At 34.3% G+C, this 24,380-nt stretch overlaps 1 protein-coding gene and 1 long non-coding RNA gene across 11 annotated transcripts; one reads left to right on the top strand and one right to left on the bottom strand.

Annotated features, from left to right (window-relative positions):
* Positions 1–2,035: 2,035 nt before the first annotated feature.
* Positions 2,036–10,123, top strand: LOC130961842 (probable receptor-like protein kinase At2g47060). Of its 10 annotated transcripts, none has more exons than XR_009079637.1 (10): positions 2,036–2,742; positions 2,859–2,938; positions 3,041–3,189; positions 6,233–6,318; positions 6,412–6,569; positions 6,676–6,752; positions 6,839–7,418; positions 7,613–8,772; positions 9,582–9,693; positions 9,845–10,123. XR_009079637.1 is itself a non-coding variant. In XM_057887868.1 (3 exons), the coding sequence occupies exons 1-3, from the start codon at positions 8,763–8,765 to the stop codon at positions 10,017–10,019; spliced, it is 297 nt and encodes a 98-aa protein (XP_057743851.1). In that variant the 5' UTR covers positions 7,439–8,762; the 3' UTR covers positions 10,020–10,123. The 10 variants fall into 10 exon arrangements, 2 of the variants coding, with proteins under 2 accessions (XP_057743851.1, XP_057743850.1); XR_009079633.1 differs by having other exon boundaries at positions 2,036–2,938; positions 6,839–7,272; positions 7,353–7,418; XR_009079634.1 differs by having other exon boundaries at positions 2,036–2,938; positions 7,613–7,972; positions 8,345–8,772.
* A 6,781-nt stretch (positions 10,124–16,904) lies between these two features.
* Positions 16,905–20,777, bottom strand: LOC130961675 (uncharacterized). Its single transcript, XR_009079604.1, has 4 exons — positions 19,013–20,777; positions 18,868–18,922; positions 18,650–18,779; positions 16,905–17,180 (listed from the first exon to the last, which is right to left on the bottom strand). It is a non-coding gene; the product is annotated as an uncharacterized LOC130961675 (long non-coding RNA).
* Positions 20,778–24,380: the final 3,603 nt, after the last annotated feature.

Here is a 24,380-nt window from a genome sequence, read left to right as displayed (position 1 = left end):
GCTTCATTTTATGAACCTCAGTAATATATTTCGGCCCAGGTATGTTTTGAAGCAACGCAAACATCTATACTTTTGTTAGTTCTTTTAAATATTTATTTCATATCTTTCCTTTTTACAAAGTAAGATAATCCTCTTCTTAAATTCATCTATTCTTTGTAGATATTCCACTTAATTATGTTCCTAAACATTGTCTTAAATTTTGTAAACGACGTCGTTGACTTTGGTCACTCTCTTCTTATGAGTCTTATACTTTAAATTCAGTTTGAATTCAATTCTAACGAATGTATCGTTTTTTCTCATCGTCTCCATTGAAGTTGTTTGAACTATTCATACATCCGCCTCTTATTTTTATAAAATACTATTGAATCTGTATGAGTATCTATCCTGGTTATTACACTTCCTTATATAAATTCTATACTCTTTGACATGACATTAAATTTTATTCCGTACAACATCAATCCTTGAATCTTTGAAAATGTTAAGTGTTCCTTTTAATCAGGCCATATTGGCTTGTGCGTTCCAATCGTGCCGTGTAATTTGACGTGTCGTTTGCTCTTTTTCTTTTCTTGAGATGTAATTTATATTTCTTTGCTTCATAATTTGTACCTTACACATATCTTGATCTGTTTACACTTCTATGTTAAGACTCTTGCAGCACAATTATTGATCTTATATTCTATCATGAGCTATAAAACCCTTGGGGTTGTCCGAAGTTGTTCTATTACGATGCATCACTACCGTCCTTAGTCATTCTTCTTTTATAAAATCTCATACTTCTTCGACTCAACTTGAATCTGCTTCAAACTAATGCGCTGTTTTCTTCTTATTAATTCTATCGAATTTCTTTGATTCAAGAGTTACCCTTGTAGTTGCCAATTGATTCATTTCTAGTAATCTCATTGTTTGTATATCCTTATTTGCTTGTGATCTCAATAGTTCTTCAAATATTTGTAAGGGTTGTTCTTGTCACTTGTCTTTTTTTTCTGAGGTCTTGTGTCCTTCTAAGTAAACTCGAAATTTGTTTTAATGTCAGTGCGTCCTTTAGATATAGCAAGCGATACACTAGTTCTTTAGGACACGTTTTGCAGACATAGAATGTGAAGTTTACAAGTATGCGATGACACAAGATATTGTGAAGCGTTGCTTCATGCGAAAGGATTTTGTAGATGTTAGACTTGTGACCAATAGTAGGTGTGTGGAATAATTGATGAGGTTGAAAACTTTTGGACGAGTTGCCCAATAAAGCACAGTTGGGAATAGTGTAGATATGCCCTTATGGAGTTAGAAGGTGGAAGCTTTAAAATTAGTACAAGATCTGTTTGCAAACGTTATTCCGTTTGTTTATACCAACTTATTTTTCAACCTTTTGTCACTTTGAATACCAGTTTGTTTTTGTAAACACCTATCTTAAAGATTTATTGATATTTCATACCACTGTATTTTTATCCAGTATTTGAAAATTTATATATAAGTCAAGATTTCTTGTTTTTCTAAATTATGCAAAAGTAAAGTATTAAAATTATGAAATATCTTGTATATAACTTTAATTTTCGAGGACGAAAATTTTTATAAGGTGGGTAGGATGTAAGACCCAGAACTTTTGGAAAATAATATTATGAGTTAATTTCAATTTACTTATTTATTAAAGACTTTATTTTTTATTAAAAGTAATTAAATCAAGTTTTGATAATTAAATTAGAAATTTTACTTAATTTTATAATTATTGAATAATTTTCTATATTTAAATTATATAGCTTAACAGTTGTAATAAAACAAGAATTTTATACGATTTAGTTAAATAATTGAGATTTTGAAATTTAATACTTTAATTTTTATAAACAAAGAAAATTAATTATATTATTCTTAATTTTAAATTAGAATACATGATTAAATGCCAATCAGTAAGTTGACAATCAAATAATATTTTTCAATGTAATTTTAATGGATTAAATGAGATTTTTAATTGATACTCTATACTCTAATTTAATTAAAATTACCAAATTCTAATTTATCTAAAAACCCCTAATTTCACATTTGCCTTGCCCCAAATTAAATTAAACCCTAAACTCCTTTGCCTCAGCTGCACCGCCACCCCTCTTTCATCCCTTTCAGTATAACACTACTCACCCACAATCCCTAATTCAGTGCTGCTACCCCCTCACACACCTTCACCTCAGCTCCACACATACTCAGCCTCACTACCCTCTCATTAATACAACACACACGCACAGCTCCGCACTCACCGACGGAAGAGAAGGAAGGGAGCGCAGCGCCAGGGGCGGAGAAGCTCGCTGCCGTCAACCCTGCCGTCGCCGTCCGTGAAGTCCGCGCTAGTGCCGTCGCGGAGGAACGTCCCTGTTGTTGCAAACTATTGCCATCGCCGATGAGGATCCATAGCTGGGAAGCATGTCGCCGTTGCTGCTGTCCGTCCAGCCGAGCTGTCGCCGTCGCTGCCGGTCCGCCTTGGAGCCCTGGCCGTCGTCGATGGGGTTGAATCCGCCGCCGGCTTGAGCTAAGGGAAAGGAAACCCGTATAGGGAGAGAGCGGGGGGCTTCGTGGCAGCTCCATCGCACCGCTCCTGCCAAGCCACCGCCAAGTCCTGCCGCCGATCGGAACCCTAGCCACCGCCGTTGAAGATGCCACCACCGCCACTGCTGTCAATTGGGATCAAAATTGTTGCTGTGTTCCCAGAGCTGTCATGGAAGTGGTTGATTCGGTCCCAATTCCTCCATTGTAGAGACTGTAAGCTTTAATCCTTGTCTTGGTTCTATCCTGTTTCTCTGTTTTTCTCCTATTCTAGCTAAGGGAACCTATGTCTCTGTTTAGTACTGCTACTCTGTTTTCCTGTTTGTTGTTAGAACCATTATGGTGGTGTTGAGGCCATCAGGAAACTGTTAGAGCTGCTGTTGACAAGTTTGATATTGCTACCTCAATTCTGGTTTGCTCTTCTCCTTGATTACATTCCATTTGTAGATTTTATTGTCATTCCCATGCTTGTTTTGATTTAATTCTAGTATATGCCCTGTTTTGAAATTCTCAGGGTTGTGTTCACTTTTGATACCCATTCAATTGGATTTTCTATTCTGCTGTAATTACCATTACCGTCGTGGATTTATTGCCACTGCTGCCATGAAACGAAAAGGGAAGGGGATCGTCGCGTTTGATTTCCTTGGATTTCGACACTTTGAGGTAGGGGTTTGTTTCAAAGTTAACATATTTTGGGGTTGAATACCTGATGAGTTTAGTGGATTAATGCAAGTGAATTAATTTCTGTGCTGAAAATGACTTTCTGCTGTGATTGAAATTGTGGCTGAATTGATTATTGATTTATCATTTTTTTTAGTTTCTGGCAAAAATAAAATGATTGAACAGGTTGATTTTGAACCTTGGTTTGAAAATGATTTTTATTGATTATGCAAAAAATGGTTTTGGAAATGTTAATTTGAAATGTTGGTTTTGATTGAGCCGAAGTTGAAATGAGGGGACCCGTAATGGGTGGCCAACTCCAATTTTAGGGGAGGTGCTGCCGAAAATTTTCTAAGAATTTCGAAGAAGTTGACCGTGATTTCGAAAATGGTTTTGATTTAAGTATCTTTAATAAGAGAAGTATGTTTTGAATGTTTAAAAAGATTATTAAAGAGATTTGGATTTTTTTATGATTTGGTTAACTTGTGGTTTTAAAACTCATTTGTTTTCTAGTGATGAAATGAGATTTGATTAACTAGTAAAAATACTTTAAAATAGTAAATTGAGTATAAATTTAAGGATTTGGGAATAGGAAGGTGAGTTTAAGGTTGTTAATGATATTGAATATAACCGTTAAGAGGAAGAAAGTTATTTTAAGAAATAAGATGAAATAACTGTGGTATTGGTTTAGAGGTGAATTTAGTGAGTTGTTTGAGGGTTATCCTTGAAATTAAGGTGAAATTTAGTGACAATTAGGTTGTTTGAGATCTGATGATGATTCTGGTTAATTATAATGTTGTGGGGTGATGATTGAGGTCGATGACATTGGTTATGATATTGATGGCAAGATTTGTGATAAATGAAATACGGTTTTAAAATGAACTTGGAAATGGGATTTGGATTGATGAATGATTATGATGTTGAGAATGTTGATATGTGAACTTTAAGTTATTTACATGGCTTATGAATTTGAAATATCTGAGATACGAGGTTCCCTGGATTAAGTACTGTGGCTTGCCACCACGTGTACCAGGTTGAAAACTCGATGCTCTGTTGACCCTACGACGTAAGTGTGACCGGGCACTATATAAATTCCCGGGAATGTTACCCCCATTGAGCAATATTGATTATGTGAGAAAAACTATGCATAGACTCTTGGGGATGCACGTCGGGGGACAGTCTAAGGACAATTCAGACTTGTCGGGTTGGCTGGATAACCGACAGATGAGCCTCATCAGCCATAGGACAGGCATGCATCATATGCATTTGTATGTTTTGATTGAATGTGCAGTTGTTTTGGTTTGCCTAATTGCTTAGCCATGTTTATCTGCTACTTGTCTTACTTGCTGTACTTGAATCCTATCTGTGATTTTCTTTGTTTGTCTTGTATGTGTGTGTTTATTTGAGAAACCCTTTTCGGTGGAGGCGTGAAGAGGGTGGTTCATGGTATATGGTAGTGAAGGTTGGGGCAGGTAGACTAGGTGTTGCTTGAGTATTCTAATGTATGGTACCACTTAGATGGCAGTGAGCGAAGTAAATTGGATAGAAAGTCACTAGGCATGTCTTTGGTCTTTTTGTTTCTTTAAGCTATTAATCCTTCTGATTTGTAAGTTAAAAGAATTTTCTTTAAACACCCTTTTAAAATAAGTTTTTCACTAAACTTTTCCAAAAGCTATTTTAAGAATAAACTGCTTTATTATGGAGTTAATTTTATTTGCAAGTATTTCTTTACTTTGATGGTATTCCCATCCCTACTGAGGACGTGTGGTTTGTTCTCACCCCAATATCTTCCACCTTTTTCAGTGATAGGTTCGAAGAGTCAGTTTGAAGCTGTGGGTGATTATTGGCTTTATATATGAGTTAAGTTGCTTTTATAATGTTCCCTCGCTTGTTGCTTAAGATTGTATTTTATACAGAGGGATAGGTGTTGTATCTGAACAATTCTTTTGATTTACTTGTATAAGATTTGTTATTATAGGTAATTATGTTATTATTAATATTTGGTGATGCTTAATGTATGATTTTTAACGAATACCAAGCAATTTTTCTGGTATTTTATTCAAGATTGAAATGCGAGTTCAAACTAAAGGCTCAATATTAAATAGTTAGTAAGGAAAGCAGGTTAGTAACGCCTTATTTTTGGTACGATCATGACGTATTAAAGGTTGGGTGTTACATATTAAATCTTTCGTCAACTACTGTCATGTTGTCGATGGAACAGAGGACGAAAATAGTTTTATTTTAAAATCGACGGACAGGACGTCTATTTTTATATTTAAAATATCGACAACATTTTTGTCGATAAATTTAAACGATCTAGATTGTTTTTTAAAATCAAATAAACGGTGTGGATTTAATGTATAAAATAGAGGCCAAAAACGTTTTTTTTTTTTTAATTATAATCGACAAAAAGTACCGACGATTTTTATTGTTAAAAACTGCAACCCCGCGCCCACTTCCCGCTCCAAATTCAGAAACACAATATTAGCCCAAATCTCCCATTTCCTCACCAATTCACCAACCCTCGTTCTAGCCAAAATTTCTCATTTTACGCCAAATTCACCAACTCTCATTCTCCGCTGACGGTGTCACGGTTGCGCCGCTGTCACTCCGTTTGCTCGCGCCGCCGTCGCGCTCTGTTGCTGCTGTGCCGCTGTCGCTCTCCCACATTCGCGCCACTGTCTCTCTTCTTGCTCGCGCCGCCTGTCGCTTCGCTGTTGCCGTGCCGCCGTCGCTCCTTCTCTCTGTTGCCGTCGTCGCTCCTCCTACCTTGGTCCTTCTCCGCTCTCTCTCAATCGAGCTCACAAGAACCAGGTATCGTTTTCAAAGTCAACTTCAGTTTCATTTGGAAATCCCCTATTTCGGGTGTAAACTATGACCTAATCATAATCTTCTATTTTCTAAGCATCAATTGAGAATATAAATGTTTGTATTATTGATGCGGCTCAATGTCATCTGGCACTGTTGATCTGTTACTCTAAATATTATTTCTTAATTATTGAGTACTATTCAAGATATGAAAAATTCACAAATGTGTGCTTTGAAGGTGGAATGTTGTTATGCCTGCCATTGTTGCCAAATCAATATCAATTCTATCTGATGCAGGCCTTGGCATGGCCATGTTTAGCCTTGGTATGATTTTATTACTATGATTTTTCTTTTAAACTCATGACATTGTTTGATTTTCGGTTGTTGGATAATTGAATTCCTTGGTGGAATTTGCAGGGCTATTTATGGCATTGCTACCAAAGATCACTGCCTGTGGAAACACGGTCGCTTCATTCGCTATGGCGATTCATTTCCTCACCGGCCCTGCAGTAATGGCTGTAGCATCAATTGTGGTAGGACTAAGGGGAGTTTTGTTGCACATTGCCATTGTACAGGTAAATAATAATAATTTAAACAAAAATTTGATTATGAATGTTTTGTTCTGTAATCTTATAGTCTTATAATCAATTTGATTCTTCAATGTAATGTGCATATTTTCAGGCTGCCCTGCCTCAAGGAATTGTACCCTTTGTGTTTGCTAAGGAATACAACGTTCATCCTGATATATTAAGCCCAGGGTTTGAACTTTGTTCATCATCTTGTTCTTGTTAGTAATCTTGAAATGTGTTGAAAATCTGAAAGCTTTGTGTTTATTTTGTTGCAGGGTTATATTTGGGATGCTAATTGCTCTTCCTATTACTCTAGTTTATTATATTTTGTTGGGGCTGTGAAGAAGATGAGGACGGGGAGGAATGACTAATTATAATAGTGTTACATTTACATTTACACCCTTTTGTTATATTAATATTATTATAGGGTAATTTTTTTTGCCATCCTCTAACAATGTAGAATTTGGAAGCTTAATCAGAGTTGGGAATGAATGAAGTGTGTTTGTAGAGAGGGCTTAATAGCTATAATTTAATTACTACTAAATAGGAAAAGCATCCAGAACTTGCAAACAATTTGCATTTTGGTGACATCTAACAGGTCAATCATTTATGGAATAATGAAACTATTGGATATTTCTTCTTTGCCTCTTCAAGCTACTTCAATGCCTTCTCTGAACTCACGTTACATATTATTTCATTCTCATAAGATGTGAGAAAGTTTCATGCAAATTAAATTTTTATATATGGATTCTTGTTCTTTAGTTAATCATCTCTAATATATGGATTCAGGTGAAATTTGTGGCTGGTACCAACTAGAGGCCGTACCTATAATCTTGACAACTGATTCAAACATTGGTAAAAATTTTTTAGTAGTTATCTTAAGCTACTCAGCTTAGCCATTCTTGGATTTATATTTAATCAAATTGTTATCATAATACGCAATATATGTCCACATCTTGTTAGTAGTTACTCTGCATTTGATTGATATTTCCATTTACTAGGTATCCTTTGGAGTTGAATGTTTATTGTTTTGCATAACTCGGTTTCAGGGGAGCTGAAAATATGCATATTTTGAAGACCCTTGGTGTTGATCATGTGGTGGACTTGGGCAGTGAAAATGTGTTGCTATCATTACCATAAATTGATAGCCAATTCAGCCAATTTAGATTTTATTTACTTTTCAGCAACCAGTTTGGGGAAGGGAAGAAGAAAAAATAACAAATCTCATTGGTTGATTATTTCAATTTAAACATGTTAATTTTAATTCCATATATGTTCCATAATTCATGCTTCCTCGAACTAACTCCATTGATTTTACTTAAAATTTATAGTGTGATTGTGTAAGCTTTGAAGGTGGATAGTCTGCAGAGACTTTGCTCATCTCTGGAACCTCTACTCAGAAAAATTGAGTTATAGTTTCTTCCTTTGTATTAAATCTTGCATATTTAATCACACCTACAAAAATATTTAATATTGTGCGTTGCATACTACCCAAACCCCTCCCCATTAGATCACTCCCACTATGCATGAATACTTGTTTAAAACAGAATTGAGTTTATAATAGTTTTCAGAACAAATTGAGGCTAACACTCTTCACTTGATTTGACGCATTATTGGTTTTTCGTTTGATCTAAAGAATTCAATATTAAATTTATTGTTTTATTTGGACGTAGCTATATATATGGAAGAATCATTTAAAGGAAGTAATCAAGATCTTCTGTCCTTATGATGTTTTTTGTAAGGTACCATTTTGATTCTTCTAACCCTTATGAACTATATAGGTCAGTGAAGAAGTGGAGCGTGCTTTGGCAAAACTAGGCCCTGCTAAACTGGCTGAAAGGTGTATCCCAGCCTCATATTCAAATTTCTAAGCCAAACTTCTCTACTTTTTGTAATGTTTTTCTGCAGGTTATGATAAGCAATTCATTTTCATGAATTTTTTGTTAAGCATGAATTACTTAATTTAGCTTGCATTAGATCTTTTCCATCAAGAATTTGAAGGTTCAAAAGCAAAGAATGAATATATTCAAATTTTTATCCAATTTAAATTTAAGCTGATTTGAGGCAATTATGGTAAAACATCTTGCTTTCTTAGGCAATTGGGCTATAGGGCTTATAAACTTGAATCCCCTAAAGATTTATACAATCCATTTGTTTCCATGTACTTCGGTGCTGACTATGTGACATGGTTATCCGAATATGAAGAGAGGTATGTTAATTCAGCTATATACTTACATATTCTCTTTTAGTTGTATCAACTATGCATAATAATTTTAGTTCAAATAAATTAAAGTATATATACATATACGTTTGGAGAAATCTCCTTAATATATTAAAAGTATATCTTATTCCAAATTCTTTATAGTGAATATTATTTTTTCATTTATCATCTTTTACTTTAAAATAAAACCTGAAATAATTAATACTTTTCTTATTTCTTATTTATTTATTTACTTACCCAATTAATTTGTTTATATTATTAATTACCTAGAATTTCAATTCTTACTATTTTGGGTTTTGATAAACTGGTACGAATAAATCTGAAACTTTTGCAAATAGCCTAGTATTGTATATAGCAGTGATTTGAGGAGCCTCATCATTTGAAAACTTGGAATTTCTTCAGCCAGCAAGAAAGAAGAATTGGTGTGCTATTTTTATATTCTTTAAAAGTGCAAATCCTTTATTTTATCCTATTAAATAGAAAAATCATGTCCTTAAATTCTAAATCTTATACTAATAACTTTCAAAATTTAAAATTAGGTGTATTCTTGAAAACAGTTTCAAACACAATTGTTGTCTTACTAGATTTATTTTTAAAAAATTTAATATAATTTCATATATAATAAATTTAATAAATTATTTTAAAAAATAAAAATGGTATTCGAAACAATCTAAGAAAATAAAAACATTAACAAGGGATAGAGTGGGGTTTTGATTTGCTAAATTGATGGTAATCATTAATTGATGACATTTTTCAATTAAGTTCTTAAATTCTGATGATATTCTTGATTTCAATAGGATCATCAAATCATGTATTTGCTGTAGAAAATGCTGATTTTCCAACAGTTAACTCTGGGGATGAACTGAAAGAAACTACAGTTAACTCTGGAGATGAAAATGATGCACCAGGGTAAGTTCTTCGTATCAATTCCCTTTCATTTAATATGAATTTAGTCTCATGCTTTATGTGCAATACCTAGAAAAGACTAGTAGTACCAATTTGGAACAATTTGGAGAAATAATAATGAAATATTATTCTTTTTATGTTACTATTATTGCAGATATGCAATGAGTGGGAAATTGAATGCTAAGAGTGCTCTACATAGCTTGGGTGTTGTCCTTCAGAAGCTTTTGGCAGATCATGCATTATCGAGTGGTCAGCAGAGCCTATTTTTTAGGGAGGACGATTCTGACGATCATGATAACTCGGATGATTATTTAGACGAGTATGAGTAGGTTATTTAATTACGTTACGTTGAATATTAAGTATTATTAGTGGATTACAATTTAAACGAATATAAGTCTAAGTTTAGTTATTTATCTTGTCTTGAGTCTTTATGTTAGAGGATTATTTATTATTTTGATAAGTTTGTAAATTTATTATCTAATATTTAATATAAATTTTATTTTTATATTTAAAAGTTTATTTGTCTTGTTATCTATATTCTGTATAAATTTTATTTTTATATTTATTTGCATTAATTGTTTATTATTTTTCAAACAGAAAAAAATTATTAGTCCAAAAAATATAACCAAATTAGTTACATAACTTTTATAACATGATGCCTTAAGAATTGATTTGATTGTCAAATATCAAAGTGCAAAACAAAAAACTGAATTCATTGCTTTCAATGTATTAAAAACCAAAAAATCATAGACAATAATAGGCAAAACCAAAAGTTGAAGTCGTTTACTCGAACAATACCATATGAGATAATGACTCTAATCCAGAATGCTTTTGCTCGTTGCAATAAATAAGGTATTTCCTTTTTAAATTATTTTATTTCATGCAATATTTTGTGTTTCAAGTTGTGTTGAATGACTCTTGTATTTTAATTCATGTAATTCCTTCCATATATCGCATATGTCATAGATAATTTCATGTAATAATCCCTTCTTAAATCTTTTTTAGGCTTCAATAATTTCTTCCTTAATATATGTGTTTCTTTTAGTAGTAGTTAATAATAATCTACACCTTTTTATCTACAAGTGTGACTAGAATGGACTAATGTCCCTTTGAGATTTAAGTTATCATTGACTTACTTCTTGGTTTCATATATATGTTAGGTAGGTAACATTGTATTAATTAGCAGTTTTGGTTAGCTGAGCTAAATTATTCATTATACTATATTTGGGTTTTGGTGATGACTACTAATGTTTTGTGCTGCGTCCATGATTTTCTTATTTATCATCAATTTATACAGTTGCATAAAAGCTCAATTCTTTTTTTTTTTAATTAAAAACTTAGTTACAACACAATCATATTTGAAAAGATATATAATGGTAGCTTTAGGGTTTGGATTTATTATTTGAATTTGTTTTCAGTCTTGGTGATGGTTAATTCTATAGTTGACCTTTACTCAATGCTTAATTTTGATTATGCTCTGTCTTTATTGTTTATTTATTTATTTGTTTTATTTTCATTTTCAAAATTTATGTAAGATAAGAAGTCATATTAGGATGTGAAGAATTTGAAAAAAAGTATTGGGAGCCCTATAACTTTTAAAATCTCAGATCTTGAAAAAGATTTTTTTTTTTGTTCTTTTCTATGTCATTGTGAATAAAAAATTACCATTTAGAAAAAAAAGGATTAATTGGTTTTGAATTAGTGTGGCCGTGTGGGTAAGAGAGTCCTTTTCCTGCGCTTAATACATTAAATATATTCTTAAATAAGGGTGTTTATGGGTCGGGTGAAACCGGATTTGTCCGAATTCATACTCGACCTTAAATATATACCGGGCCTATTTTTCAAATCTTAATTCGACCATAGATCTAATGAAACCTAAACATTTTTGGACCATAACTATACCGGATTCAAACTAGATGAAAACCGGATCTTTAAAGTTTTAACAATAATTTACAAATAAACTTATTTATGATGCACTTATTTATAAAGAAGAAACTTGTTACCGAAAAGTTGATATCCATATTTGAACTTGAATTTATTCATAAATTCTAATTTGATGCTTCTTTGATCTGTTTTCTAATTCAACAAGTGTGATTAAAAATAAAATAATAAGCTTATAATTAATATAACATAATATTAAAATTAATTTAAAACATATATACCTTTTTTAGTTTCTTTAGGATCCACAAGGGTCGGGTAAAGCCATGTTCATATTGACCCGAAACCGGCCCGAAATAATGACCGAATTTATTTTTGAAACCCTTACCTGATCCTAAATATAGTAAAATCATACCAAATTAGTTCCTAAAATATTTGAGGTCGGGTCGGATCTTCAAGCCAGGCCAGATCATATGCACCCTTATTCCTAAAGTATATGACATTTTAGCAAAAAGAATGAAAAAGAAATAATTTTTAAATTTGTTATATTATTGTTTATTTGTTTATGAAAGAAACAATAAATGTGATGAGTGAACCTTCTAATGGTAAAGCCTTGCTTTGGAGGGAACCATTTTGAAGCATCTTCCTTCTAAACAAACTTGGTTGGAAACTCAGCATAAGTCAGATTTCGAGCATAAGAATATGATATGTTCGTCGTCATCCATCCCAAAAACATAAACTTATGAGATTATGCTCTTTCAACGATATCATTCACATTAGAAGTTTCACTATAAATCACATGTTGCTTATCCTCCAAATAGAATGGAAGTCTAATCACAAATTATTCTTTCTCTTGGATTTTGTATTTAAATAAACGCCAAACTATCTCACATGCTGAAATGTACCTATAATCATAGTAATTTCTAATTTTATCAACAACTTGTGTGGCTTTTGATAAATCACCAGTATTGTATAGGGTGGTTGACTAACTGTTACATGATCATTGTCCTTATATACATATTTAAATAGATACTTAATTAAATTTGTTTGGCTCACATTTATATGGCACCCTAACTTCAGCAACAATTTTGAATTATACGGAACAATAAATTTATTGTCTAATACACATTTTTTTTCTTCATAGTTCGTCAGTACGCCTATATTTAAAAAACTCGACTTCATTAATGAGTGTTTGCTGCCTAAATTTTTTGAAATAAAACTTTGAATGTGATTCATTCTTCATATAAAGTGAATTCTTGTTGTATGCACCATATAGACTATGTACCATATAATTTTAAACAACTTCATGTAAATTTAGCCTTTCATTTTTACCAGAATTCTCAGCCGATTGTTTATATCATCTGGTGTTTAGGGCTTGAACTCATTACCCATTTATATACCAGAGAGTGCAAAATTGGCAAGGAAGCTTCCATTTCTCTCACGCTCTCATTCAGTGGAGTAATTAAGCCCTTTGAAGCCCTTCTTTTTTTTGCAGTTATGCACAGTGCACAAATCAAAGAAGCTTCCTGCATCAAATTCCATCTCAAAGTGACAACTGACATGTTGCTCTTCAAAAGTTACAAATCCAACACAATTTCCTGATATACAAAAAGCATATCAGATTGGACTTTGCAAAAAAAAGCACCTACACAACAACCTCTAGGACAGAATAGTAAGAAGGAAAAAAAAAAAGACATCCCTACAAGACACACAAGGTATAGTGCATATCAAACTAATAATACTAACAAAAAAGGGATTATATTATAAGGTTTATACTAGAAAAATTAAATTTGTAAAACAACTACACAAAAAAGCACCTGATCCTTTATCAAACGAATCTCATGAATGAATAATTCTTACACAATTACTTGCGGTACCCAAATCCACTATACCAATAGACAAGGGAGAAATACACAAACAGAAATAATATATATTAATAGTGGTAGAAATAGAGGGAAATAAAAACGAACAATAAAACTAGATTTACAAAGACATTGAGCGGAATCGCAACATCAATTTGAGACGGCAAAAAGAAAATAGATGGCAGTAAAATTGCAGAGTAACTAAATATGAAGTAACAGCGGTTGGAAACTAGAAGCTGAATGAATAAAAAGATACTCACAGAAAAAATAGAAAGGAAGAGGACGCAGCTACTGAGACTGAGAGTTAACCAAGCAGCTCAACTTAACAACAGAGGGAAGAGGGAGGGAGGAAGGAGCGAAGGAGCGGGGAATGAAAAGTGAAAAGAGGAAAGAAATTTCCGATGCCGAATCAGTTTGGGCTTCCAAACATTTGGGCTTTTATTGGGCTGGGTTGAGTTTGTTTGAAGGCCTGTTTCCTCCTCCTCCTTGTGGAAATAGATTCTCTCTAATTTTTTTAACACTTGAAAGAATAAAGTATAATTTTTTACTTTTAATTTTATAAGTGGGGCCAAAAATAAATAAAAAAGAGAGAATAATAAAAAATGAGATCAAACACTGAATATCATCCAATTTTTTTCCAATAGAGATTGAAGAGGATCCACTCTCCCTCCTCGTTACTCTTTACTTTTGCTAACCAACTGCTGCCACCACCGTTCTACACACATGCACACCATTTTCCTCTTTCATTTGATTTTGAGTCTCATAATGATTTCAGCTATTTCGTGGAAACGGACAGGTACTTCGAAAGCGGAACCCACCGCAGCTAAACCTCCTTCCAAGGAAGAAATTCAAGACATAATCACCACCGCCGCCATCAAGTCTTTCTCTTCTTTAAAACTCACTCAGACAATTATAAAATTTTTCAAATACTTAACAATACATGTATGTTATGCAGTGGAGTAGATAGGAATCAGTTTTATATTGTATTTGAGATTGTTCAAAAGTTCAGCTTGTATGGTATAAATTAGATATTTTTTGTCATTCTTTGAATTTGAAGAACTGGTTCTTGTATCATGGCAAAGAGCATCCGTTCAAGTTCTTTTCAGAATTTTAGTGGATATGGCGAGTAAGGAATAATGACATTTTAATTCTCATGAAACTTGACCTCCAAAAAAAGTGATTTGTCTGGCATTAACTTCAGAAAAGGAGTTTAGGAATATTTTTGAATTACAACGTATGTCCCCTCCTTCTACTCTAAATGATTTTTGGAATTCCCCGTCCATTGGTACTTTTAAGATTAATTGTGATGCTAGTTATCTTGGTTCGGGTGATAGTGTTGGTTTTTCTTATGTTATTAGAGATTGTAATGGGAGCTGGCAAAAGGGGATGTTTGGGAATGATTGAGAGTAATAGTATTTCTCAAGGGAAATTGTTTGCTATTTTGAGAGGATATCTCTTAGCTTGGGATGTGGGTCAATGAGATGTTATTTGTGAGACGGATTGTGTGGAAGCATTTAATCTTGTTACTAATCACCAAGATGGTTTTGGGTTTATCGATCCATTAGTGCTTAAAATAAGAGATATCATGTATTGGAATTGGCGTGTTGACTTTCGTTTGATTATGAGAGATGCAAACACGGTGGCAGATACTATGACAAAGATGACAATGAAGTTATAATTTTCTCATGTAGAACTTTCTTCACCTTGAAAAAAGTCTAAGAAAAGTTTTAAATGGGACTGTCCCTCTTTATTAGTTTTGTTTTTCTTTGTTTAGTTTATTTCAGCCAAAAAAAATTTATGAAAGTGATGAGTATATGTGGTGGGAGTGTTTTTTCTAGACAAAATTAAAAAAATAAAAATAAAAATAAATAGGATTAAAATAATATTTTATTTGTAAAAATATAAATAACTGTAAAATTAATTAATGAAGATTTTCATTTCTATAACAAAAAATATTATTATTGTTGTTTTTGTTATTGTCGTTACATGGTTTATAGTTTCTGGTTTAGATTTGAAAGATTAAGGATTTAAATTTTAGAGCTAAGGACTAGAATTTATGAGTAAATTCAAAGACTTAAATTATATGTTAGGGTTTAGTGTTTAAGAATTATTTATTTAATATTTAGTGTTTAAGATTTGTAGTTTAAAATTTATAGTTTAGGTCTTTAGGATTAGGTTTTTAATTTGTAGTTAGGTTTTAGGACATGTTCTTGAGAGTTTAGGTTGAGGGGTCATGTGTTAGAGTTTAGATTCTAAGATCTAAGGTTTACATTTAAGATTTATGATTTATGTTTAAGAGTTTAGTGATGTGTATTTGATTTTTTTAAATTAGTTTATAAAGTTTAAATTAGTGAATATTAATTTAAAATTAAAAAATTAGTATAAATTAAATTATTTAAAAATAAATAATTTAAAAAATTTGATATTGTAATTTAAAAATACAATAAATTAAATTGTGTTTAGTTAATTAAAGATCTCACAAATTTTATTTAATCAACGTGGGTTTAGAATTTAAAATTTAAAATTTTTTAAAGTTGATGTTAATTTGTAATTTTTTAAGCCAAAATATAAAGCTAATAGTATTATTAGTGTAAAATTATAACATTTAAAATAAGTAGAATAGTAAAATAGATTTTAAACTTTAAAATTATTAAAATTAAAAAAATTTAAATTTTTTTTTTTAAATTTGAAACTATTGCTAATTAACTTTGTCGTGAATAGCTTCCTAACAGAAGGTAATAAAAAAAAAGCATTATGTGACATGGTGAAGGCATATTTGGAAGTTAGGATTAGCATTTAGGGTCATTCTTTTCTTTCACTAGAATCTAGATAAAGGTGATAGTTTTTTTGGAATTATTATTATTATTATTATTATTATTATTATTATTATTATTATTTAAAAAATATTAAAAATTATCAAAATTTATTATTTTGGCTATCAATCAATCATTAATATTTAAAAGTATAGGATAAAATACGTTATTAAATTATTAGATTAAAATAACTAAATTAAAAGAATTGAGTTGATTGTTTAAAAATAATAAATTCTGATAACTTTTTATTATTATTATTATTATTATTATTATTATTATTTTTTAAATTTTTTTGTTATCTACAGTATCCTTCAACTCGACAAGTTAAGAACTAATTCATCGCAATTTTAAGTTTCATTTAAAGATTTGTTATTATCCAATAAGTTGCTGTATAGAACGAGATTCAAATTCTCAATACTTACTTAATGTAACACCCTACCACACTAAGTTTTACGCTTAAGTCGTAAAACAGAGGTGGTGTGGTATTACGACTTCTGAATAAAATAAGTACATATAATAGCGGAAGAATTATAATATGCTAGGAGCCTTGAAGAATAGAGGAAACAAAAATCGCGAAATAAAAGCGCAACACTCAAGGAACGAGTTAACCTGCGTGCTAAGAAAACCATAACTATTAAACATAAGATAACAGAAGTAGGGGTAGAATACCAAAGATACAAAATAACAAGCTCCTAACTCAGCCTGCGAAGTCAAGACTGGCCGGAGAATATTTACACATATATACATACATATCAAAAACCCAAAAGTACATATACACAATCCTGCCTCTCCATAAACCTCTAAGAGGATAAAAAAGAATAAGTCATGCGGAGAGAAAGCTAAGTACATATATATACATCATAGCATAACAAAATATCCCAGTAACCACTCCGCCTCAAGAGTCCAGACGCCTAACGAGATGCCTCTCGACCTGCATCTGAAAATAACAACATAGTATGGAATGAGAACCGAAGGTTCTCAGTATGGTAAAGGTGCCACACACATAATATATAAGGTCCTGGGAATGCCAGAGGCAATCCTAGAACACCGACACTCAGATTATAGAGCTTAAAGTATTAAACAGAAGCCATAAAAGGTGGTTTACTAAGGATATTTAAACCTAACTTAACTTAACCTTAAATCTCTAAGTCCCATACTGCCTTTCCTCCATACCTCCAGTTCCATCATGTATTTTCACAGACAAATAGACAGATAAAGGCAAACACAAGAAGGTTACAATTACTGCAGATAACAAATATACATTTAACATGGCAAGTACATTTAGGCACACCCAGTTAATACACAAGCAAGTAATTCAAGTAATATGCATATGATGCATGCCTGTCCTATGGCTGATGAGGCTCATCTGTCGGTTATCCAGCCAACCCGACAAGTCTGAATTGTCCTTAGACTGTCCCTCGACGTGCATCCCCAAGAGTCTATGCATAGATTTTTTCTCAAATAATCAATATTGCTCAATGGGGGTAACATTCCCGGGAATTTATATAGTGCCCGGTCACACTTACGTCGTAGGGTCAACAGAGTATCGAGTTTTCTACCTGGTACACGTGGTGGCAAGCCACGGCATTTTATCCAGGGAATCTCGTATCTCAGATCATTCAAATTCATAAGCCATATAAATAATTCAATTATAATTCATCAACAACCACATCATTTTCATTCACATCTCATTCATCATCATACATCAATCATATCAATCCTTATCCTTCATTATCACACCTCCCATTCCGTCCATCAATAGTTCCAATTCAAAATATAATTCATTCTTTTCTAAATGAATCAAACTTAAAACATGCTCATTTTCTTAATAACTCTAAATCAAACCATATAACCTTTGAATCTAAATCTTTTTAAATAATCATATAAACAAAATCTCTAATTTTTATAAAATTTCGGCAGCATCTCCTCTAAAACTCGGACTTTGCCACCCTTTTCGGGTCCAAACCTGCTTTCTTTTCAATTCAACATACCCTTCCTCATTATCATAACAATCTCCACAAAAATCTACTTCAGATCAACAATTAAACTCATACAATATTCAAATCCAACAACCAAAATTCAACTAAGAGTCATAGTTCACAAATCCTAGGCTTTTAACATAAAATACCTCAAATTAATAATTCACCAAATTATTAGTTAATCAACAAACACCAAACCAACCATGTTCATCAACAATAATATTCAACCATAATTCTCTCCAAATTAACATAACAACATTCACCATCCAAAGTTAGTAACTAATTATCCAATAAACTTCAACTAAATATATTCATCAACAAATTACTAAACATTAAACATACACCTGCATTCCAACTTATCCTATGGTCATCTAGCCTAAGTTTTCACAGAACATTATATATTAAATGCAAGAAACCTAAACCATACCTTGGCCGATTTCCCCGTAACGACCAAAGCAAATTATTTAAAACCAAGGCAGCCCCTTCAAAATTCAACTAATCAGCTTCCTCCAAGTTCCAATATTCACAATTTCAAGCTCCAATTATTTATTCACAACCTAATACACATTCATAACACATATATATCCAATTTAATACTCAAAGCTCAAATTCAAAGAAAATAAAATAGAATTATCGTATCCTCACCTTACCCAAGCTTCACATAAGCAAGAGTGAACGTTTCTCTCAAGCTAATTGGATCCTAAAACATCAGAAATCAAAGAAATTCAATACCCCTTCTCAAAACTCGAAAATTGGGGAAATGAGAGGCTGAAGTGAAATAGCAATTTACCTATGAAATTGTTCCGGTAGAAACGTAGAGCTCGACGCGGTGAACGCGTGGCCGCAAACGGTGCGGCGATCGGAGTTCGGACGGAGGAGTTACGGCATGTTGAAGGTTGCCGTTAGGTTTGGCGTTCTCTTCCTCCCTGGGAGCGTTGCTGCTTCTGTTACGTTAATGAAGAGAAATGAGCTTTTAGGCTCATTTAAATGCTGGCCGGTTGGGCCCACGGGCCCGGTTTGGGTCCGGTTCAACCGGTCCGGCCCGTTCGGTCCAATTTTGGACCGTTTTCTTCGAAATTGGTGTCAAAATTCTCGTTTCGATGAGCTCTGTCCTAATTTGATATAATATTCACATTTCTAATCCTCCTTATTAAAAACTAATTTATTAACTAATTATCTACTAATTAATCGGGGTTTACATTCTACCCACCTAACAAAGAATTTTGCCCTCAAAATTCAAATTCAGTTACCTGAAAAGAGATGTGGGTAGTCCTTTTGCATATCTGATTTGAGTTCCCAAGTATGTTCTTCGATCCCAGCTCGACTCCAAGCTACTTTTACCAATGACACTTCCTTTCCGCGTAATCGTTTAATATTAGTATCATCAATTCTCACTGGGATTACTGGAAGTGTTAGATCTTCTCTTACTTGGATTGGTTCTGGTTCTAGAACATGACTTGCATCAGGAGTGTACTTCCTAAGCTGTGATGCATGGAACACGTTGTGCAAATTCGAAAGATATGGCGGTAAGGTGATTCTATAAGCCACTGGCCCAATTCTCTTCAGGATCTCAAATGGTCCAATATAACGGGGATTCAGCTTCTTAGTCTTAATAGCTCTTCCCACTCCAGTGGTTGGTGTAACTTTCAGAAAGACATGTTCTCCTTCTTCCAATTCCAAAGGCTTCCGCCTTTGATCAGCATAGCTCTTCTGGCGGCTTTGGGCTATAAGCATTCGACTACGAATTTTCTTTATCTATTCAGTAGTTTCAGCTATCATCTCAGGCCCTAACAAACTCCTTTCTCCAGTTTCATACCAACATAGTGGAGACTGACATTTTCTGCCATACAGAGCCTCATATGGAGCCATTCCGATGCTCGCATGATAGCTATTATTATAAGCAAACTCAATTAATGGCATATACCGATCCCAACTCGCAGGCTGATCCAAAACACAAGCCCTTAGCATATCCTCCAAGGTCTGAATAGTTCTTTCTGACTGACCATCTGTCTGAGGGTGATACGCAGTACTCAAGCTTAGCTGAGTTCCAAATGCACGTTGAAAAGCTCCCCAGAACCTTGATGTAAACCGAGGATCCCTGTCAGATATAATGGTAGAAGGCACGCCATGCAACCTGACAATCTCTTTAATATACATTCGAGCTAATTCTTCCATTGTGCAACTTATTCGGATAGGAAGAAAATGAGCTAATTTCGTCAATCGGTCCACAACCACCCAAATAGCGTCACAACCAGATCGGGTCCTAGGCAAACCTATCACAAAGTCCATTGCGATACTCTCCCATTTCCATTGTGGAATCTCTAAAGGCTGAAGGGTCCCTGATGGTCTCTGATGCTCAATCTTAACCTTCTGACACGTTAAACATTTAGATACATGTAATGCCACATCATTCTTCATCCCTGGCCACCAGAACATCGCTTTCAGATCCTGATACATTTTAGTACTCCCTGGATGAATTGAAAACCCGCTCTTATGAGCTTCCTTCAAGATTCTCTGTCGCAGGTCTCCAATATTAGGCACAATAATCCAGTTCTTGAACCTCCATAAACCATCCTGACCTTCTGACACTCTCCACTGTTTTTCTGTTCAACTGCTGGTAATACCTTACGTAACGCTTCACTATCTCGATGAGCCTTCAGAAGTTCTGATTTAAAATCACTAGAAATTTACAACTGACTCAAACACAGGATTCCAGATTCTTCTCTAACTCCCAAATTCAAACCTTGGAATGCCTTCAGTAACTCTTCCTCCTGTAGCATCATCCAAGCTGCATATAAAGATTTCCGACTCAAAGCGTCCGCCACAACATTCGCTTTTCCTGGATGATAATTCAATTCAAAATCATAATCTTTCAGAAGCTCCATCCACCTCCTCTGACGCATATTTAACTCTTTCTGCTCAAAAAGATACTTCAAACTCTTATGGTCTGAGAAAACATGAAACTTAACGCCATAGAGGTAGTGCCTCTAGATCTTTAAAGCAAACACAACAGCAGCAAGTTCTAAATCATGTGTCGGGTAGTTCATCTCATGCGGCCTTAACTGCCGTGAGGCGTATGCTACAACATTTTGGTGCTGCATTAGAACACACCCCAAACCTTTCAGAGATGCATCACAATACACTTCAAACGGTTCACTTGGTTCAGGTAATACCAATATAGGTGCAGTAGTCAACCTGTGCTTTAATGCTTGGAAGCTCTCTTCACATTCCGGAGTCTAGACAAAAGGCGTATCCTTCCTAGTCAATTTAGTTAAAGGTATGGCGAGCTGTGAAAATCCCTTAATGAATCTGCGATAATACCCCGCCAAACCTAAGAAACTCCTGATCTCTGTCACTGAAGTTGATCGCTCTCAATTCATCACTGCTTCCACCTTAGCAGGATCCACAGCTATCCCCTGCTTACTCACCACGTGGCCGAGAAACTTCACTTCACTCTTCCAGAACTCGCATTTAGATAACTTAGCATATAACTTCCTATCTCTCAGAATTTGCAGCACAGTTCGCAAGTGTTCAGCATGTTTCTCTTCAGACTTAGAATAAACAAGAATGTCATCAATAAAGACAATAACAAACTTGTCCAGATACGGTCGGAAAATCTTGTTCATATAATCCATAAATACGGCCGGAGCATTAGTTAATCCAAAAGACATCACCGTATATTCATAATGACCATAACGTGTCCTGAAAGCAGTTTTTGAAATATCCTCATCTCTAACTCTTATCTGATGATACCCGGATTGCAGGTCAATCTTAGAAAACACACCGGCACCCTGTAACTGATCCATTAGATCATCGATTCTAGGCAATGGATATTTGTTCTTCACAGTGATCTTATTCAACTACCGATAGTCGACACACAATCGCATACTCCCATCCTTCTTCTTTACTAGTAACACTGGTGCTCCCCACGGAGAAACACTTGGTCGAATAAAATGCTTACCCAATAGATCTTCCAGTTGAGCTTTCAGTTCAGCCATTTCTAAAGGTGACATCCTATAAGGAGTAATTGAAATTGGACCAGATCCAGGTACCAACTCGATTGCAAATTCAACCTCTCGGTTAGATGAAAATTCATTAATATCATCTGGAAACTCATCTGGAAATTCACATGCAACCGAAATCTGCTCTAAACTCTGATCATCACCTGGTACTCCCACAGTTAATAACATAACACCCTGACATCCAGTTCCAGAACAGTTTACTATCATAGAATTCAAATAGTAACTATTCACCACAACCGGTGCTTCTGACCCTTCTGGCATAAACTGTACTAACTTCTCAGAACAATCAAGCAAAACATGATTCTTGGATAACCAACCTCCCGGTTATCCTAGCATCATCTGTCTACAGGATACGTCGTATTCCCTACCACCAATGCTGAGCCTCGCTTTGCAGCTGATAAGTTCCAAACTCAACCCAATGCTCCTCAGGAACCTGCGACACCATTTCCATAGCCTGGATCCAATTATCTGCATCAGTGGGATTTGAGGTTCCCCTAAAAGTAGGAGGGTGAACTTTCAGAAACGTTGCAAGTGTCATAGGACCGTCCTCATCATTATTGTTCCCGTGATTACCCTGGTTTATCTTATTACCCAGTGCCTTGGCTGTCACCTGCATAGTTGCAGCCATATTTCCCAGGGCAGCCATAAAGTCTACTGGATCATTCCCTACCGGGCTAGGAGTAACGATGCCTATCCTACCTCTACCTCGCCCGCGACCGCGTCTGCGAGTCGACATCTGGTCCTTATACACACCAAACAAGTGATATTAAGTTGATCAGTCTCAATATCGCAGGTCTAATGCTTTAAGTTCCAAATGCATGCTCACAAACGTTTATGCCATATATATCAGTCAGATATCCTAATAGCACATAAACACATATACAGAGAATGCACAGAAGTACAATCAGTCCGTCTTTCAGGCTCTATAGGAACGAACTGCTCTGATACCATAATGTAACACCCTACCACACTAAGTTTTACGCTTAAGTCGTAAAACAGAGGTGGTGTGGTATTACGACTTCTGAATAAAATAAGTACATATAATAGCGGAAGAATTATAATATGCTAGGAGCCTTGAAGAATAGAGGAAACAAAAATCGCGAAATAAAAGCGCAACACTCAAGGAACGAGTTAACCTGCGTGCTAAGAAAACCATAACTATTAAACATAAGATAACAGAAGTAGGGGTAGAATACCAAAGATACAAAATAACAAGCTCCTAACTCAGCCTGCGAAGTCAAGACTGGCCGGAGAATATTTACACATATATACATACATATCAAAAACCCAAAAGTACATATACACAATCCTGCCTCTCCATAAACCTCTAAGAGGATAAAAAAGAATAAGTCATGCGGAGAGAAAGCTAAGTACATATATATACATCATAGCATAACAAAATATCCCAGTAACCACTCCGCCTCAAGAGTCCAGACGCCTAACGAGATGCCTCTCGACCTGCATCTGAAAAATAACAACATAGTATGGAATGAGAACCGAAGGTTCTCAGTATGGTAAAGGTGCCACACACATAATATATAAGGTCCTGGGAATGCCAGAGGCAATCCTAGAACACCGACACTCAGATTATAGAGCTTAAAGTATTAAACAGAAGCCATAAAAGGTGGTTTACTAAGGATATTTAAACCTAACTTAACTTAACCTTAAATCTCTAAGTCCCATACTGCCTTTCCTCCATACCTCCAGTTCCATCATGTATTTTCACAGACAAATAGACAGATAAAGGCAAACACAAGAAGGTTACAATTACTGCAGATAACAAATATACATTTAACATGGCAAGTACATTTAGGCACACCCAGTTAATACACAAGCAAGTAATTCAAGTAATATGCATATGATGCATGCCTGTCCTATGGCTGATGAGGCTCATCTGTCGGTTATCCAGCCAACCCGACAAGTCTGAATTGTCCTTAGACTGTCCCTCGACGTGCATCCCCAAGAGTCTATGCATAGATTTTTTCTCAAATAATCAATATTGCTCAATGGGGGTAACATTCCCGGGAATTTATATAGTGCCCGGTCACACTTACGTCGTAGGGTCAACAGAGTATCGAGTTTTCTACCTGGTACACGTGGTGGCAAGCCACGGCATTTTATCCAGGGAATCTCGTA

The sequence above is a fragment of the Arachis stenosperma genome, chromosome 2 (assembly GCF_014773155.1).
Source record: "Arachis stenosperma cultivar V10309 chromosome 2, arast.V10309.gnm1.PFL2, whole genome shotgun sequence".
In the NCBI taxonomy this organism is placed as follows: Eukaryota; Viridiplantae; Streptophyta; class Magnoliopsida; order Fabales; family Fabaceae; genus Arachis; species Arachis stenosperma.
This window is presented reverse-complemented; position numbering and strand designations above follow the sequence as displayed.